We start from the raw sequence: 18,947 nt of genomic DNA, 5'->3' as shown, positions 1-18,947 counted from the left end.
CCCCCTGGGGCAGCAGCTGCTGCTGCTTGGAGGCGTGGGCGCAGCTCCGTTGGAATGCGCTCTCTGCGCTGTCCGAGGTTCTGGAATGCACCCGACGCAGCGCCTGAGGTTGCTTGGGGCAGTGATTTGGGGGCTCTTGGGGCTAAGCATTTGAAGTGGAACAGTTCCTGCAGTGGTCTGAACAGCCCATAGGACTAGACAGGATGAATTGGAGAAGAGGTTTCAGGATTAGGTTTCTAGGGCCAGATCTGGGTTCCCCTGATCCCAAAGAAGGGACCCCGGAGTCAGCGCCCCTTCCCTAGCGCAGAGTGTGTTGCTGCCTGGCTGCACTCCGGGCAAAAGCCACTGCAGTTCCTCCCCCCACTCCGCCGCACGGAGCTCACTAGCAGAGAGGGAATACTGGAGGTGGGAGTGGAGGGTGGGGGAATAGGGGGTGGGAGTCATGTGACGACCTCCTGGCCCGGGCTGCAGAGTCCTGCTGGTGCTGACACTGGGATATAGGAAAAGTGGGGAGGGGGCGAGAGAGGGTTTGTATGGCTGGATCCCTTTTACCCTAGGCCATGCTGGAGGACGTTATTAGGTCAAACTTGAGACTTATTCCTCCTTTTGGTGTTTGGTCTTAAAGAGGACCTTTTCCCCTCATGTACTTGGCTATATTCAGAGACGAAGCCAGGTCATCTCCCCCATCCCTCGGGACCACAGTATCCTTCTATACTCTGGTATTGATGGAGAACCTTCTAGTTCTTCAAGCTCCGCAGTTCTCCAATTGCGGGGTTCCTCTGGACCTGATCACTGGGGTCCTCGCAGCAGTGTTCATTGCACTGCGGATTGCTCTGCGGCGTTGAGAAGACTTGCCAATGGTTCGACGTTCAGGCTGAACCTCTATCCTTTGGACAACCCGCTCGCGATACCCCTATCCTGCCTTCCCTAAATGCCTCCAGGGACAGCCGCCCCCTTCGGCTCTCGGTCGTCCTTAGTCCGTCAGTCAATCCATCAAGCCTGTCATGCCCCCCTCCCATTTGCCGCCCCCCGAAGACACAGCGCCCCCTGCGTACTGACACTTTTTTCAGTCGAACTGTCTGAGCTCAGCGGCTGTAAACGTTCCCCCGGGCCTCGTTGATGGACAGGGCCCAAGCTGCTGGCAGCCTCCTCTAAAAGACCGGAGGAGCTGAACCTAAGCCTATGTATGGCCGGTGGAGCTGAGATTGCTGGGGAGAAAGGCTGAAGAGAGCCCGGGCTGTTATAACCTACCGGAGGTTTTTCTCCCCTTCACTGCTTGTCTCTGGAAATCCTAGGAAATTGAGGCTAAAGTGAAGAGTTAGAGGGGTGTGTGTGTTTGTGTGTGTGTGTATGTGTGTGTGTGTGTGTGTGTGTGTGTGTGTAATGTGGACATGAAGATGAGAAGGCAGAAGGAGCCTTTGTAGGCCATTTCCACTGTCCAATTCTCTGCCACAGTGAACCAAACCCTCCGGTCTCTGACCTCTGGAGACTAAAGGGACGATCCCTTAAGGTTTAGAGTTGAGAGGCTTCATTCGAGCCTCTGGATGACCCTGGAGTCGCCTGGCTCTCTGTTTTCTCCCTCCTTCCCTCCCCGCCTGGCTTTCTGTTCTCTCCCTCCTTTCCTCCCTCCACTCCAAGACCCGGTTCAGTCTGAGGTGTTGGGGGTGGGGGTGAAGAAGGGGGGGACGCACTTTGGAAGCCTCACTTGCTGTAGCGCCCTGGGCGTCCAGATTAGGGGTAGGGGGAAAGGAGGAGTCAATGGAGGGAAAGTGTGAGGAGAAGGTGGACTAGGACTTTTGCTGTAGGGTCTTCTTTCCCTACCTTCCGGTAGGGAGATAGCCTTAAGGGAAAACCTCTTTCTATTCTAATCAGAAGCGTTCTGACCCCAGCACCATCATTTCCTCCAATTTGACACTTCCATACTCCCAGGTGAATTAGAGATTTATGGTGGGACACCCCTCCAATCTTGGGAAGGACTTTGAAAAGGGACGATTAGAAGTCCCCCCCCCCCAGTTTTGAACTCCTGGAGTTTGGTTCCCAGTTTAGACGATATTCTCCCCCCCCTTTTCTCTTTCTCTCTTTCTCCTCCCTTCTACTCTCTTCCCTCCTCTCTCTCTCTCTCTCTCTCTCTCTCTCTCTCTCTCTCATCACCCCAAGCCCTCAAGAAAAGGAGAGACTAGAGCCTAGGTGGGGAGATCAGACTAGGCCATGGGAGTCAGAAACAAAATCTGTTGAGATTTCGGGGTGAAAACTGTAAAGAAGTCAGTCAGCACAGGGCCCAGAGAGATTTATGGATATCTGAGATGGAAAGAGCAGAGCAGCGTAGTGGAAAGAATGCTAAACTGAAGCCTAAAGATTGGGTTCTGGTCTTGTCATTGACTCATTTTGTGACCTCGGGCTAGTTGTTTCCTTTCTTCGGGCTCAGTTTCCCCATTTGTAAAATATGGGGGCTGAACTTTATAGTCTCCAAAGCTTCTTCCGTCTGGTCTGTGACATTCCCGCTCTAGCTTGAGAAGTGATGAGGGGGCTTTCTTTGGGCCTTTGCCCCCGCTGATCTTGGTGAATGGGGGAACACCTGGAGCCTAGAGCGGGGATTCCAGTCCCCAGGCCCGGGGGGAGGATCCACTGTCCGTGCTGAGATGTTGTTTTCGCCCCGGGAGCTCCGGCCGCTGCAGCTAATTGAAAGCCGATTCGAGCTGAGTGCTCCCTGGGGCCCCTGAGAGGCGGAGGGGGAGGGGAGGAGGCTTCTGATCCCGGTCCCTCCCCCGCCCCGCCCCCACTCCGGCCACGCCCCTCCCCATCTTCCCTCTTCCCCTCCCCCAGGCTCCTGCGCTCCATTTAACACGTCTCCTCCAAACCCCCTCTCCCTCTGGGAGCCGGGACGGGAAGGTGGGCGGGGTCTCAGAACCCCTAGGTTGCCAGGCGGGGTCTCAGAACCCCTAGGTTGCCAAGGCCTTCTTGGGGTCCCTAGTGGCTTTTCTCCCCCTGACGAGGGAGTTCTCGGTTTCGGCGTTATATGGAGGGGGGGGGGGTATATAGAGGGGGGGGTGGGAGCTGTGAGGTCCGATGAACTTGGGGGAGGGTGCGGAGGAGCGAATACAGGTGCCCACTGCCGTCCTCTTCCCCCACCTCCCACCCCTCCCACCTTTCTCCTCGCCGCGTGCCGCGTTACATAAGCGACTGCGGGCGCGCGGCCCCTACGCTTCAGCCCCGCGCGGTTGCCATGGAGACGCAGCTCGGAGGTCTCTGCGGCTGAGACCCTCTTAGCGGGGGCTGGGCGGGGAGTTCGGACTGCGTCACTCATACACCCACCCCCATGCGCCACTGGTCCTGTCCTAAGGAAGGGAGGGAGATACCTCCCACTTCGTTTTGACCCATTCAATGGTCCATCCTTAGAGGGTTTGAAGGAGAAAGACCCTACCCCATACGTCACTTGACCCTGTCCTGAAGGGGAAGGAAGACTTGAGGGCGTGAGGCTGCATTACCCCATATTCCACTGGCCAGGTCTTAAGGAAGTATGACAGAAAGCCCCAACCCTCTCCTGGAATAAAAATTGGGCCACTTGTCCTGTCCTTAGAAGAGAGGGGTGAGACAGATCTCTTCCTCTTTCTAAACTGCTTTTGTCTTGAGAGGGGGGAAAAGATTTGAAAGGGTAAAATATATAGGTTCCACTCCATGCTCTACTGCCTTTCTTGAGGGGTCAGTGCCCCTCACTCCAGTTGTAATTTCAACCCACCTGAATCAGTGGTTTGTCACAGGAGGAAAGGGAGATCTCATGGGAATGAGGGTCCTCTAGACCCTTGACAGGGATGGACTTATTCAGGATAGGATCCTTCTGCAAAAGATCAGAATTTGAAAGTCCTGGGAAGTGCTATGGCTAAGCTCCATTTGGATTATTATGAGGGTGAGGGAAATTATGGGGATTTTGAACGTGTTAAGAGTCGCAGAAGTTGTTCTCTCTGACACCTTTTCTGCTCCTTCTTCATCTCAGACTGCATTAGGAGATATATAGGAAGTTTTACATTGTTAAAAGAGCACTTGATCATCTGGGTTCTAGTCTAGTGGTTCTGCCACTAACCAGTTATACACTTAGGCACATCACACACCAAGACTTCAAGGGATGAATGAATGATCTCTAAGGATCCATTCACTCCAAATTCCATGGGTGAGGATAAAGGGAAAAAATATCTTGCTTCAACCCCACACCCACAGTAATCGACCTTTTCATTACCTCATTTTCCTTTGGTGCAGGATTTGCATATTATCAGTTCAAAGAACATTTAATTTTAGAAGGATCTGCCCATATTAATTTATTATTTGACATTGGGTAAGTCGCTTCCCCTCTGAAGGTTTCAGTTTTTCCATCTATAAAATGAACCAATAACAACTGTTTCTAACTGCTCCAGACCTTTCAAGCTCTGAATAATAAATGCTAAAGAATTCCTTCTGACTCTTCACATTCTATGATCTGTGACCTCTCCCCATAAAGAAGGCTGTTGGAGGTGTGATACAGATAAGGAGGAAGAAAAAAAAAGATTTTGTTGATTTTAAGAGTGGCTAGATTAACAGTGAAGATCTTTAAGAATGGAGGAAATTATCAGTAGTTTTCAGAGATTCAGCCTCAGAGACATGGGTTGTTAAATTCCAGATTAAAAACAAAAAAGAGGGGTGGCTAGGTGGCACAGTGGATAAAAGCACCGGCTCTGGAGCCAGGAGTACCTGGGTTCAAATCTGATCTCAGACACTTAATAATTACCTAGCCCTGTGGCCTTGGGCAAGCCACTTAATCCCATTGACTTGCAAAAATCTAAAAAAGCAGCAAAAAAACAAAAAAGAAATGGAGAAATGAAAGGTGGTCAAAGTGCTTTAGGGAGGAGCTTCCTGTTGCAGAGAGGAGCCCCATTCTTCATACCTATTGTACCAAAGAATTTACCTGGGAAAGGAGGAGATAAAATAGAATAAGCTAAATCCAAGAAAGAGCAGAATGCCCAGGTCATGCCTGTTTTCTTATTCTGTCTAGTTTAGAGAATATATGTCCCCCCCCCCCCCCCCAAGTTCACACCTATGGGGAATTGCAACTCCCAGACTGGGAGGAAACTAGTCAGAACCAACATCAACTGGAGTTTTCCTTTCTATTTCTTGATGTTTCTACAAAGTCCTAGAGGTATCATGCTATAGTGAATAGAGTGCTGAATACACTTTGGAACTAGGAAGTTGTTCATTTATTTCAGTTATGTCTAACTCTTCATGACTCCATTTTAGGTTTTCTTGACAAAAATACTGGAGTGATTCTCTAGCTCATTTTACAGATGAGGAAACAGACAAACAGGATTAGTGCCTCACTCAGGATCACATAGCCAATAAGTATCTGAAGCCGAATTTGAACTCAGGTCTTCCTGACTCCAGACTTGAAGCTCTATCTACTGAGTCCTGGCTGCTCTAGCTAGAAAGAGCTGGATCCAAATCCCACCTCAGATACTTGCTTCATGTCTGATAACAGCAAGGCATTTAATATCTCTGAGCCTCAGTAACTTCATATGCAAAATGAAGAGATTCGATTTGATGACATTCAAGATCCCTTCCAGCTCCAGTTCTTTGATCCTACAATTCTACTGAAATGCCTTATCATGGTTTGGAGGTGACCCTGGGTTCTTGAAGGCTTTGCCAGTAAGGCAAAAGAGCTGGCAGGTTCTATCATGGTGAAATGAGTTTGATCCCAGCAGCAGACTATCCATTTTCTGAGGGCTAAGTACAGAGAGGCTTATTGCTAGTTGGCTGGCCATCCTATGGCTATAGCAAACCATGAAGCAAAGAAAATTACAAATAACCCTCAGTCCTTCAGGACTCTCTTTCACTTCTTAGGTGAACTGAGGGGAAATAATAACAATAATAGTAGTGGTGATGGTGGTAGTGAGGGTGGTGGTAATAATAATAACAACAATAATAATAATAATAATAATAAAAAGCATTTATATAGCTTTTTAAAATTTGCAAAGCACCTTATAAATATTACCTCCTTTTATCTACAAAATTCTGGGAGATAACTGCTAATAATCTCAGAGGCCTCCTCTAAGTTTGAAGTTTGGGGAGTCCAAGATTCTATGGAAGGGGTAGCCAAGAACAATCTGACAGCAGTGGGAGAAGGGTTAGCATTCTATCGGGTTTGTGTACTGGCCAGGAAAGGTGGAGGAAATGGAAGCAGGAAGTTCTTAGAAGTAGAGTTGCAGGTAGAATAAGCTGAAGTTCAGTAGTATAGAGACTAGAACATTGGACTTGGAGTCATAAAAACCACTATTTGAAGTCAAACTTGGACACACTCTAGGTATGTGACTTCATTTCATCTCAGTTTCCTCACCTGGAAAATGGGAATAACAATACATCTTACAGAGTTGTGAGCATTAAATGAGGTAACATCTTATAAACCTCAAATAATTATAAAACATTAGTTGTTATATTAGTTGGTTTCCTCACATTATTCTGCCCTTATCATTATACACTACATATCACTGGAAAAAATTATCTTTGTGGGATAGAAGTCTTTTCACTTTGACATTGGGAAAATTTTTTTCCCTCAGTTTCTTCATTTGCAAAGGAAGTATAATAAATCAATAATCTTTGCACTTCACAGAACTGTTTTTAGAAGAAAATTCAATATAAAATTAAAGTATAAATGTGTTGTGACCTTTAGGAAGTTCCTAAGAATATGATTAAGACAAGGTTGCTGCCCATTGGGAGCTACTTTGATCCTCAAGGTTGGAGGTTAACCTTTTGTATCTTGTGAACCACTTTGGCAGTCTGTAATGTTTTTAAGTACATAAAATACATATATTATAAATGGAACCAATGATATTGAAATGTGGTTATCATATTAGATTTTTTAAAAGTTCATGAACAGGTTAAGAACTTTTGCTCTAGGACAAGGTTCAGAAGAGCTCTGGAGGAGTCTAGATGGGCCAGGAATAGCAGTGAGTTGGAGGTGTGAGTACCATGCCATGTCTCTTTATGTTCTTACCTTAGGTGATGGCAACCCCAAGGAAAGCAGTCCCTTCATCAACAGCACTGACTCTGAAAAGGGCAAGGAATATGATGGCAAGAACATGGCTCTCTTTGAGGTAGGCAGGGGACAACCAGGATAAAGGGGGCATTTGGAGGGTCTTGGAGTAGGTAGGATTGCCTGGTGTTGGCACTGGCTGAGAAAAAGCTATTATTCCTCTATTCATCCACCTTCTATCTTCCCCTCTCTTCTTGGTCCATTTATGGTCACCTCCCCTTATAACATGCTCTTTGTTCCTTGTCATCTTCAAGACTTCTTTGAATCTTTTCCTTTGCAACCCCTATAATGATCTCATCCTCATATCCTAACCCACCTTCTGGTCCTTTTTCCCCCATCCTTCCTCATTCTATCCCCTTCTCCCAGTTTCATCCCTCCCTCCCCTGCAGTCTTCTCCCAGGTTCATTCTCTGATATGTTCCTTCCATCCCAATCCTACCTTTCCCTGGTTAATTTCCCAGGTTTCATTCTCCCTTACCCTCCCTATCTCACTGGACTCAATTCCCTTTATCACCTTATTTCTCCTACAGGAGGAGATGGACACCAGTCCCATGGTGTCATCCCTGCTTAGTGGTCTGGCAAACTACACCAACTTGCCACAAGGCAGCCGGGAACATGAGGAGGCTGAGAATAATGAAGGTGGCAAAAAGAAACCTGTGCAGGTGGGGGCAGGTGTAGTGGACTGGGGTCAGAGTAGGAAAGGGAAGGGATTGAGAATAGAGGAAATGATGGAAGAGGGGAGGAGGGATGACAGATGGGAGTTGGGAGGGAGACTCAAATTCAATTTGGGTTTGATTTGGAGGGAGGAGGAATTATAATGTAATGTAATGGGGGTGGTGGTGTCTGTAATGGAATGCTGAAATATGGCTTAGAACAAAGAACTGGCTAGGAAAACCAGAGGTTAAAAGTTGGGTAGACTGGAAAGAGATGGGGAAAAAGTTAAGGTGACCAATATCTCCCTGTAGGCTCCTCGGATGGGTACCTTCATGGGTGTGTACCTGCCCTGCCTGCAAAATATCTTTGGTGTCATCCTTTTTCTGAGACTTACATGGGTAGTGGGCATTGCAGGCATCATGGAGTCTTTCTGCATGGTTTTTATCTGCTGTTCCTGTGTAAGTACTCCCTTCTCATTCCACACCCCCCACCTCTCTGACCCTCGAATTCTCACTCGGAGAGAAGTCAGTGCAGGGACAAAGGGAACCAGGAAGGGGCCTGAAGAAAGAATTCAGGGAACTGAGCCCTACAATTTGCCACCTGCTCCTGTAATGACTGATGCCTGGGAGGTATTAGGTGGGGGAGAAGGAAGTCCTTTCCCAGCTGGTACTAAAAAATATCTGAGTCTGATATATATGCCATCAGCTTGTGAACTCCCCCACAGTTACCAAGGCAAAACAAGTGGGCCTGCCCCACCCCAATCCCGCCCCCTTCCCTGTCCCCTTCTTAGGCTGTCCTGCTGGAACTTCTCTCTATTCAAGGCTGCCTGTATATTCACTATAATCTGTTTGCATTAGAATACACAGGGGCAATGAGAGAGGAATTGTAATAGAATATGAAGCCAGTTCCCTCTAGTCTGTATGTTTTTCCACTAAGATAGTCATGAGAGGGCATTTCTGGAGGTTCTTGGAGGTGCATGAGATGGCTGAAACAGCTATAATGTGGTAAAAGATCCCTGTATTCTACCTCAGAAGAACAGAATGCAAACCTCAGCTCTGCTGATGATTAACTGTGTTATCTTAGGCAAGTCACTTCTGCTTTCTGCTTTTTATGATTCAGTTTTCTTGCCAATAGTGGCATTTCCATTGCAAGTTTGTTATGAAATTCATAATTTATATACAGCATGGTTTCATATACTATTAATATTATTATTGTGATTATTATCTGTTGAGGATTGAGGTTTGTTTTGCTGGGCCAAGGGGTGCTTCCTGAATAGAAGGTATCTAGTATAGGGCCAGGAGGTAGTAAGAACAGGGTCAAAGAAGAATTGAGAATCAAGAGCCATTAGGGAAGAAATAAGGGAGAGCTGAAAATGGTAATATGAATTATTTTTTCTTTCCATACCTACCTTCCTCAGCTCTATAATGTTTCTTAATTCTGATGTTTTTTTGTGTCCTCACAGACCATGCTGACTGCCATCTCCATGAGCGCCATTGCTACCAATGGTGTTGTACCAGGTGTGGGAATGGGGACCTCTTGTGTGAGTTTGGGGGAGCATGGGGGAAATAAATGGAGAGGGAGCTCCTTTGGTTACTTTTGGTTCTTTCTGGGTAATGAAATAATGGATGCCTTGGAAATCTGAAATGCAGGTGTCTTTGAGATGGGTGGGGAGCAGTCACAATGCCCTTAGGAAGAATATGGTTAATCTGTATTGGTTGGTATTGTTGATGATAAATGGGCCATAGCTGAATCCTGCACTGGCTGGGAACCAACTTCTCTCAATCTTGTCTTCTGAACCATGACCTCATTATTGAGGTAATTAGAAACCTGCTAATTAATGCTGCTAATCTAGACCCAGAGTTACTCTTTAAGGTAGCTTTGGGGTCTTTCTCCCAGGGATCTATAGGGAGTATATGGACATAATCCCTCCAAATGAGCACCCCTGTCTATTGCCCTTAGCCTCATTCTCTCCCTATCTAACCCTCTTCCATCCCATGATGGCCTTCTCTTCACACAGCTGGTGGTTCCTACTATATGATTTCCCGGTCACTTGGCCCTGAGTTTGGAGGAGCTGTAGGCCTTTGCTTCTACCTTGGTACTACTTTTGCAGGAGCCATGTACATTCTGGGCACCATCGAGATCTTGCTGGTGAGAGGAGGGTTGGAATTCTGGAGGGTTGCCATCAGTCAATTAACAAACTCCATTTATGGAGAGAATATAAAGGGGAGGCATTGTGGTGTGATGGAAAAGAGAAGTAAAAGTCAGAAGACTTGGAAGGGTGACCAGTATAGATAGAACACAGAAAACCACACCATATGAGGAATAGAAGGTGTTTAGGGCACAGCAGAGAAGGCTAACATGGGGTCATTATAATACATCTTCTTGGAAAGACTGCCCATGTAGAAGACTGGGTAAAGCAATGGAAGGAAACTATAGAGCAATAGATTTAGGATTTGTTTTAAGAATAAAATTCCTTCACATTTGGACCTTTCCCAAAGCAGAATGGTCTAAGACCATTGAAGACCTCTAGTGAAATAAATTCTGCATACCACTTGTCTGAAATGTCATGAGAATTCCTTTTCAGATAGGGATTGGACTAGTTGATTTCTGGTCCTGTCTAACTCTGGGATTCTGGGTTTGAATTTCAGCCCTATCTCTTAGACTGTGAGCAAATTTCTTCCTCTCCTTGACCCTCGACTTTTTTATTTGTCAAGTGAAATGAATAATTGTACTACCTATTTCATAGGTTCTGTGGAAAGCCTTTAACCAAGTATAAAACACTATAAAAAGTGAGAATTTGATAAAGATGGTGTGCCCTCAAGAGCTCACAGTCAGGTTAAGGACATAAGACAGGAAAAGAGAAGCAAAACATGAAAATACAAACCACTGTAGGAGAAGTTAATAATTAGTGCTGTAGGTGGTAAGGAAAAGGAAAGGAAATTCCCATATAGAAGGTAAGGTAAGGGTTAATTGAGAAAGTATGATTTAAACTGGTCGGGTAAGATCAGATTTAGAGAAATTGGATAGAATATTCCAAGGGGAAAAAAGTGTGGACCAGTTTTTCAGGGGAAATCAAGAACCACTCCAGCTAGAGCAAAGAATTCAGATGGAAAAGTGGTGGGAGGTAAGCCTACAAAGGTGTCTTCATAAAAGATTGTGGAAAGTCTTTAATGCCAAGTTAAGGAATTTGTATTTTATGCTATAGAACCTGGTGAGCAATTGAAGGATTTTTGAGCTAAAGAGTAAGAGTCATGTTTGTGAATTAGAAAAAAAATAATTCTAGGCACCGTGTGAAATACAGATTGAATTGAATCTGAAGACTGAGAAAGCAGTTAAGAGGCTATTAGGGTGGTCCCTCTAAATAGTGATCCAGAGTGTTGACTAAGGAGAAAGAGCAAGATACAAGAGGGATCGAGGAGGCAGAATTGGTAGGACTTGGTGACTGAATTTGGGAAGAAGTAGGGTAAGGGATTTGCCAAAAGTAACTCAGTTAAAGACTTGAATGACTGAGAGGGTAATACTAAAAGGAAAGGGCCAGGGCACAATGATCCTTTCCCTCACAGGCAAAATTATGTAACAAAGTTAGGGGACTCAGAATTCTGTTGAGAAATAAAAAGCATAAAGCAAATTTCATATCACTGGATAGTAGCCTCATAGTCTTCTGGAAGTAGTCTAGCTATGGCTGAATAGGATGGAGATTGAAGGAAGTACCCAGAATTAAGGGCAATTGGTAATTGAAATAAGAAGGTATAGAATGGTTTTGGAGTTATGAGAGGTAGGAGCCAAGGAAGGAAAGGGGGCCTCCTTTACTTCTATCCTTGTTCCTTCAGGCATATATATTCCCAGCCATGGCCATCTTCAAGGCAGAAGATGCAAGTGGAGAGGCAGCCGCTCTGCTGAACAACATGCGTGTATATGGCACCTGTGTGCTCACATGCATGGCTACAGTTGTCTTTGTTGGTGTTAAATATGTCAACAAGTTTGCACTTGTCTTCTTGGGCTGTGTCATCCTTTCCATTCTTGCCATCTATGCGGGTGTCATCAAGTCTGCCTTTGACCCACCCAACTTCCCGTGAGTTGTTGCAGCATGGTTACAAGAAAAAGTCAGAGTTTGGGTGTTGGGAGGCCAATGTTCTAGTCCCAGTGTGGTTATTTCCTTATTGTGCCACCTTAGACAAGTCACTTGGGCTTTCTGGGTCTTGACTAGGAGTCCTGCCAGTTCTCTAACACTAATCCTTGATTTATAAGATCTAGACACTAAGACACTGCCCTTTTCTGGGCTGTATCCCTTGGTCACTATTCTACTTCTCACTTAATCCTCCACTAGGAAGAGAATAAGTCAAGAAGCACTTGGATATCACAGAAGACCACTGGTTTAGGAATCAGAAGACCAGTTCTGGCTCTGATTTACCAGAGGACAATCCCCTTCCTCTATTTGAATCATTGTTTTCTCATCTATAAAATGGGGATAATAATAATATGCTCATTGCCTCATGAAGGTGTTGTGAAGAATCAAATGCGATAACTATATAAAATACTTTATGGTGATAATGTGTTAGATGTTGGATTAATAGAAATATAGACTGCATTTTTTCTCCCCCAAAGCGACTTCCAGCTTCTATTTCCAGTATTATTTTCAGTATACTGCTATTTTTTTTTCCTTTCAAAGAGATTTTCATGCATGGTATGGCCTATATTTGGGGGAAGATTCTATTAAGACCATTAAGACAAATGTCAGCTATTAAGGCAGAGGCAGGATGGAATAGTGGAAATGTCCCTATATTTGGAGCCAAAAGAGTTCAATTTAGAAGGTCTAACACTAGTTCTGTGATGTTGAGGAGGATTCATCTTTTCTCTGATCCTTAGTTTTATCATCCATACAATGGAGACAATCATACTTGCCCTAATTATATCATGAGGCTATTGTGAGAAAAGTGCTTTGAAAATATTAAATCTATAAAGAAATGTGAATTAATATATCATTCTGGGAAGACTGCTTGCTAGGTAAAGAATAGGGGACTTGGGTCTTAGCTGTAAAAGGGGTCATCACAGAGAAGGATCCAAGTTAGGATCCCAGTATCTCTGCCCTGTTAAGTCTCTATCCCCTCTCATTAGAATCTGCCTTTTGGGGAACCGAACCCTCTCACGACATGGCTTTGATATCTGTGCCAAGTTGGCCTGGGAGGGCAATGAGACGGTGACCACCAGGCTATGGGGGCTGTTCTGCTCCTCCCGATTCCTCAATGCCACCTGTGATGAATACTTCACCCGTAACAATGTCACCGAGATCCAAGGCATCCCTGGTGCTGCCAGTGGACTGATCAAAGGTATGGAAACTAAGTGGGAGAGTGGGTTAGTGTAAAGGGAATCAAAATCAAGAAGAAAAGCAATGAGTTAGGGCAAAATTTCCCCTGGGGGGGGTCAATGGATAGGGATTTGGGGAGATAGAAAGCTTTAATTGTGATAAGTTCTCTGCCTGAATTCACTCCTGGTTATACAAATTACTTTCTTGGGGGTTAATGAGGGTGTGAGAGGGAAGAGAATAGAAGGTAAATCTTCCAAACCCCACTTTCTTATCTGTGAAATGATCATCATAGCAGTACTTATACTAATGTTTAGAAACATCCAGATACAGTGGGAAAAGTAGTGGATTCAGATCAGAATAGACTTGGGTTCTAATCTGATACTAGTTCTAAACTGTCTTGTGACTTAAACCTCTTCTAGGAGACTGAGTTCTCTCATGAAGAATGTCACTTGCACCACCCATCTCACAAGATTGTTAAGAAAGAGCTTGATGAACCTAATAGTGCTTCAAAAATGTGATGTGTTCTTAGTATATTAGCAGAGAATCACAGTTCAGCTTTTCTACTTCATTCTTGTGAAGCTCTGAAACCTTAGGAGGAGTACTAAAGGGGATCAACTGAGAGATGACAGTCGATAGAGCACTGGGTCTGAAGTCAGGGAGACCAGGTTTCAAATCTGGTCTCTGCCACTGATCCTGAGCCTTGTGATCCTGAGCAAATCACTTGACCCCATCTGCTTCAATTTTCTCATCTGTAATAGCACCTCCTTCCAAGGGCTGCTGCAAGGATCAAATGAGTTAATGATAAAGTGCTTACCACAGAGTAAATGGGCTGAAATGGTTGTGCCCCCCCCATTCAATCATCACACATTTATTAGCCAAAAATCTATTTGTGCAAAGTGCCATGTTCCCTTCTGGAAAAGATGTAAAGATAAATAAGTCATGGTCCTTGACCTCAAAGAATTTATTATAAAGTTGAATTGATAAAGTTGATTATATACAGATAACTATAATCTGAATTAGAACATAATTAATAATGTAAGACAATAATAAAGTGGCCACAAGACAGGTGGAGAGTTTGATGCCTTCTTGATGCAGTGTTGTTCAAGAAATACTTCACTGAGTGACTTGCCCAAGGTCAATAGCTAGATAATTAGTAAGTGTCTGAGGCCAAATTTGAACTCCTGACTCCCAGGACCTGTGCTCTATCTACTGCACCACCTAGCTGCCCCTAAGAATGAATTTCTTGAAGGAAAAGATTGTTAATTAGAAAACTTTGGATCTACCACTCCCTCAATTCATCCCTTTCCTCCCCAAACTCTTTGAAATTTATCCTGAGTATCCTGATCCTAATCCTTATTAGAAAAACCTTTCTCTCCACAGAAAACCTTTGGAGCTCTTATCTGACCAAAGATGTGATTGTTGAAAAGCATGGGATGCCGTCCACACCCCTGGCTGAGGCAACTCCTCTCAACTTGGATCAGCCCTATGTCTTCAGTGATATGACCTCTTATTTCACCCTCCTGGTTGGCATCTACTTCCCCTCAGTCACAGGTGAAGGGTAGGAGGGAGAGACAGAAATTCAGGATCTGGGTGATGATATACTGTAAGACAGGGGTCTTACTCTCCTAGTTCTGACTCTGATGCCAGCTATATTGCTCTGTCCACAGGGATAATGGCTGGTTCCAATCGCTCAGGGGACCTTCGTGATGCCCAGAAGTCTATCCCTACTGGTACCATCTTGGCTATCGCTACCACTTCTGCTGTCTGTATCCTTAGAATCATAAAACATCAGAGCCAAAAGGAACTTTAGACCACAGAATGCTCCTTTAAGATCTTAGAGACTGTCTAGTCCAATCCCTTCATTTTATGTAGGAAGAAAATGAGACCTATAAAGGAAAGTGACTTGTTTAGCATCATATAAATTTATGATAGTTCCAGGACTAAAATCTTTTTCCTGATTATTATCCCTGATATGATTAGGGGGTAACCCTAGCTTGTTGAGTACTCCAAAATCCCAAGTTGAGTTAGGTGAAGAGATGGAGTAGAGTATGTGTGTGTGTGTGTGTGTGTGTGTGTGTGTGTGTGCATGCCCAAGTTCCAGATCTGAGGGAGAGGCTCCCATTTTTATGGACAGAATGATATCTTTTTGTTATCCTGCATTCATTCTCCTTCACTTTGCAATCCAAAGACATCAGCTCTGTAGTCCTGTTCGGGGCCTGCATTGAGGGAGTCGTCCTGAGGGACAAGTAAGCAGGGTGATGGGGATTCTAGGGAAGCCAAACACTAAGCAAGGAGAGGGAAGAAGAGATTGAAGGAAGAGCATGCAGTTGCTACATGTGCACCTGCTACCAGACCAAGACTAAAATACCACAAAAATATCACAAGACTAAAATACCACTTTCCAGATCAGGAACCTAAAATGACTATTGTCTTTAGGACAACATCCAAACTCTTAACCTGGTGTTCTAAACCCTTTCACAATCTGCTCCAATCTTCTCATGCTTCTTTAACATGAGTCTTCTGTTCTAACCAGGCTCACCTCATCACAATTTTCTGCTTTAGACATTGTCACCCATAGCTTTGTTTCTCTGCTGGTCCCTCCTCCTCAATTACCTAAACTTTATCCCCAGTGAAATTCTCTCCTCCTTAAAGAAGCCTCCTTTGACTGCTCACAGTGATACTTTTTTCATCTGAGCTCTTAAAACACAGTCACTCGATCATTCAGCTTGTGATCATATTTTGTCCTATATAGTTCTCCAGCTGTTTCATAGGTGTATCTCTGCTCCACAAATAGACTGTGAACTCCCCAAAGACAGGGACCATGTGTTAGGATTCTCTTGATTCCCCACCTCAGTAAGTCTAGATTTGGATTCATAGGATGCCCTCCTAGGAGCATGAGATTATAGAACTTAGAGCTAGAAGGGATCTGAAAGAAGGGTTAAGTGGGTGCCACTTATATCAGTGGATCCTCTGTCCAAGAGATACCTTTCCCCAGGTTTGGTGAAGCAGTGAACGGGAACCTGGTGGTGGGCACTCTGGCTTGGCCCTCCCCATGGGTCATCGTCATCGGCTCTTTCTTCTCCACCTGTGGTGCTGGGCTGCAGAGTCTCACGGGAGCCCCTCGCCTCCTCCAGGCCATCTCTCGGGATGGCATTGTACCCTTCTTGAGGGTCAGTGGCAAGTAATTTAGGAGGGAGGTATGGGTGTGTGTGTATTAGTGTGCTTATGTGGGTGTGTAAGAAGTAAAGAAGAGTTGTGTCATATTTGGGTGCCCAGAACTCAGAGGCACCTTTTGAGGAATGGGGTCATTTTGGGGGCAAATAAATGTGATTATGGTCTCCATGCTTTGGAGGCTTCTCTGCCCTGAAACCTGCCCACATCTGCTGGGTGCAACTTTATATCCTAACAGGGACTGGGTTAGGAAGAAAAGGAGGTGGCTCCTGAACTTATGTTGGCATATAAGAGCTGAGGCTTATACACATATAGACCTTGTCTCTACAGACCTTGCTATGGTCCCTAAATAATGACAGTTTGGTCTACCTCATAGCCTTTACTGGCTACCTGAACCACACTCCATTAAAACTTCCTTAGTCCTACATTCTCTAGTGGTCACTCTACAGGTCCTTTCCTATTCTTTGGTAATAACCCTGGGTCTCCACCACCACCACCATAGCCAGGAGATGTCATGCTCTTTGGAGATAGTCTCAGGACTTCTCATACCTCCCCCCCCCCCAAGACCCCAATCACACATATTCCAAACTCCTCTCAGGATGTACTAGGTTAATTATTCTTCTTAGAGATGACTTAGACCTCTCATATGCACAATTCCTTGATCTTAGGGTTAAGGAAGACAGATAACCCTACTTTCTCTTTCACAGTCTTAACATGACTGTTGTTCTTCCCTCAGGTCTTTGGCCATGGCAAAGCCAATGGGGAGCCAACATGGGCCCTACTTCTGACTGCCTGCATCTGCGAGATTGGCATCCTCATTGCCTCCCTAGATGAGGTTGCCCCCATTCTCTCCATGTAGGTTTATCTTCTTCTTCTCCCTCATTGTCTCAATTAGGGTGCTCTTCCATTCTCATTTATCTCCATCTAACTTCCTTTACCCCATTCCTGTCAAAGTGAGTTACCTTTTCTTTCCATTTTTTTCATGTGATACCCTTTTCTTTTTCATCTTTTTTTTCTTTTTAAATGTTTTTGATGTTATTTTTAATATCATTGCCACTTTCTAATTATCCCTTTCCTGAATAGAGCCTTCCTTTAAAACAAATAAATATAATTAAGCAAAGGATATTATCTCCTCCCCCTTATTTTCTATATGGATTCCCCTCTCCCTAATATTTCCATGTTGATCTTTCTCCCTTCTGTTTTCTCCATGTGGAATCTTCCCTTCATCTTCCTCTGTGAATCCTAATGCAATAATCATCATGTCCTTTTAGCCCTTTCAATATAGCTAAAGGTCACTTTAATTCTAAGAGGGTATCCATATTATTTCATTCTACTGAAATTTTATTGCATTGCTCTAAAGAAGTTAGAACTTGAATCCATAATTTCCTATTGATTTCCACTCAACCCACCCACCCTTTAACAATTTCTATTCATTTTCTGAACTTTAGTTTCCATGTCTTTCTTAGGTCTCTATGTCTCTGTTCCATTATTTTTGTGTTTTTGTTCTCTTCATTCATTTCTCCATAGAATTACAGAATATTAAAACTAGAATGATTTTAGGACTTAACTAGTCCAGTCTCTTTTTTTACAAAGGAAAAAACTGAGGCTGAGAGAGGCAAAATGACTTGCCTAAGGTTACACAGAGAGATGGTGGATGTCTGGGGCAAATTATCTCCTTTGCAGCAAAATGCCTCAGTAGTGCAGATTCCAGAAATTGAGAACTGAAAGGGACATCAGAGGCCATTTCATACCTAAACAATGTAATCCATACCTGCATAAGAATCCATTCTACAAATTCTGCCTTTTCTAAAATTTGTCAGTGATTTCCAAGATGGCCCACCTTCTTTTGGGATGACTTGTTAGGAGATTTTCCTTAAATGAAATGAAATCTACCTGGCCATAATTTTTCCCCTGCTCTTGGTTCTCCACTTTGAGAACAAGTCTGTCTGTCTGTCTGTCTGTCTCTCTCTCTCTGTGTCTTTCATGCCCTTTCTCTGCTCCAGGTTTTTTCTGATGTGCTACATGTTTGTGAACTTGGCCTGTGCGGTACAGACGCTACTGAGGACACCCAACTGGAGGCCCCGTTTCCGTTACTATCATTGGTATGCCCCCCTGGGCCTGGACCCTCAATTCCCCATTCCCTACAAAGAGCTCTTCCCATCCTTGTCTGCTAGCTCTACAACTGTCTAACAAGGGAGACAAAGATATTGAGAGGGGTGTCTTTTCATTGACTCTTCCATAGGCTGATTTTTTGATAATTCTCAGTTTTCAAGAATCTGCCTCATTGCTTCCTGCCAGTTGCGGTATCTTAATTCTTCCTCAGTTTCTCCTGTTTTGTATACTCTCCACCCTAGTTGCCTTCTTTATTTGTAGAACTAGAGGAGCTGGATTTTTTAGTTGGTCCCTGCCTCAACTCAAATGAACCTGTTATAGACTGAGAGTGAGGCTGTCTGGGCAAAACTGTTCCTAGGATACACAAGCCTCATCCCTGAAACTAGACAAGAGGAAAATAATTTGTTTCTCTCCTTCTTTCCCAGTGATAAAAATGCCAAAGTGAAACTAGTTTTTAAAATGATAAAGTTGATAGACTGAGTTCTACCCTGTCACAAAATCCTATCAGATGACCTTGTCACAAAATCCTATCAGTTGCCATTATTACAGTATTTCAGCAAGATCTATCTATCTATCTATCTATCTATCTATCTATCTATCTATCTATCTATCTATCTATCTATCTATATCTTGAGAGACTTCCCTAGGGTCTCTC

At 44.4% G+C, this 18,947-nt stretch overlaps 1 protein-coding gene across 2 annotated transcripts in view; it reads left to right on the top strand.

The window, feature by feature from the left end:
• Positions 1-18,947, top strand: part of SLC12A5 (solute carrier family 12 member 5) — a 36,993-nt gene that overhangs the window by 8,325 nt on the left and 9,721 nt on the right. For both annotated transcript variants that reach the window (XM_074211204.1, XM_074211205.1), the window contains exons 2-14: positions 7,018-7,112; positions 7,581-7,712; positions 8,016-8,162; positions 9,167-9,221; positions 9,722-9,852; positions 11,535-11,776; positions 12,820-13,031; positions 14,390-14,560; positions 14,677-14,775; positions 15,198-15,255; positions 16,005-16,179; positions 16,917-17,035; positions 18,184-18,282. In XM_074211204.1, the coding sequence (XP_074067305.1) occupies positions 7,018-7,112; positions 7,581-7,712; positions 8,016-8,162; positions 9,167-9,221; positions 9,722-9,852; positions 11,535-11,776; positions 12,820-13,031; positions 14,390-14,560; positions 14,677-14,775; positions 15,198-15,255; positions 16,005-16,179; positions 16,917-17,035; positions 18,184-18,282 (1,735 nt within the window). The remainder of the gene's footprint in view (positions 1-7,017; positions 7,113-7,580; positions 7,713-8,015; positions 8,163-9,166; positions 9,222-9,721; positions 9,853-11,534; positions 11,777-12,819; positions 13,032-14,389; positions 14,561-14,676; positions 14,776-15,197; positions 15,256-16,004; positions 16,180-16,916; positions 17,036-18,183; positions 18,283-18,947) is intronic.

Source organism: Macrotis lagotis, chromosome 1 (genome assembly GCF_037893015.1).
Source record: "Macrotis lagotis isolate mMagLag1 chromosome 1, bilby.v1.9.chrom.fasta, whole genome shotgun sequence".
In the NCBI taxonomy this organism is placed as follows: domain Eukaryota; kingdom Metazoa; phylum Chordata; class Mammalia; order Peramelemorphia; family Peramelidae; genus Macrotis; species Macrotis lagotis.
The sequence above is the reverse complement of the archived record's forward strand: the minus strand, read 5'-3'. Positions and strand labels throughout refer to the sequence as shown.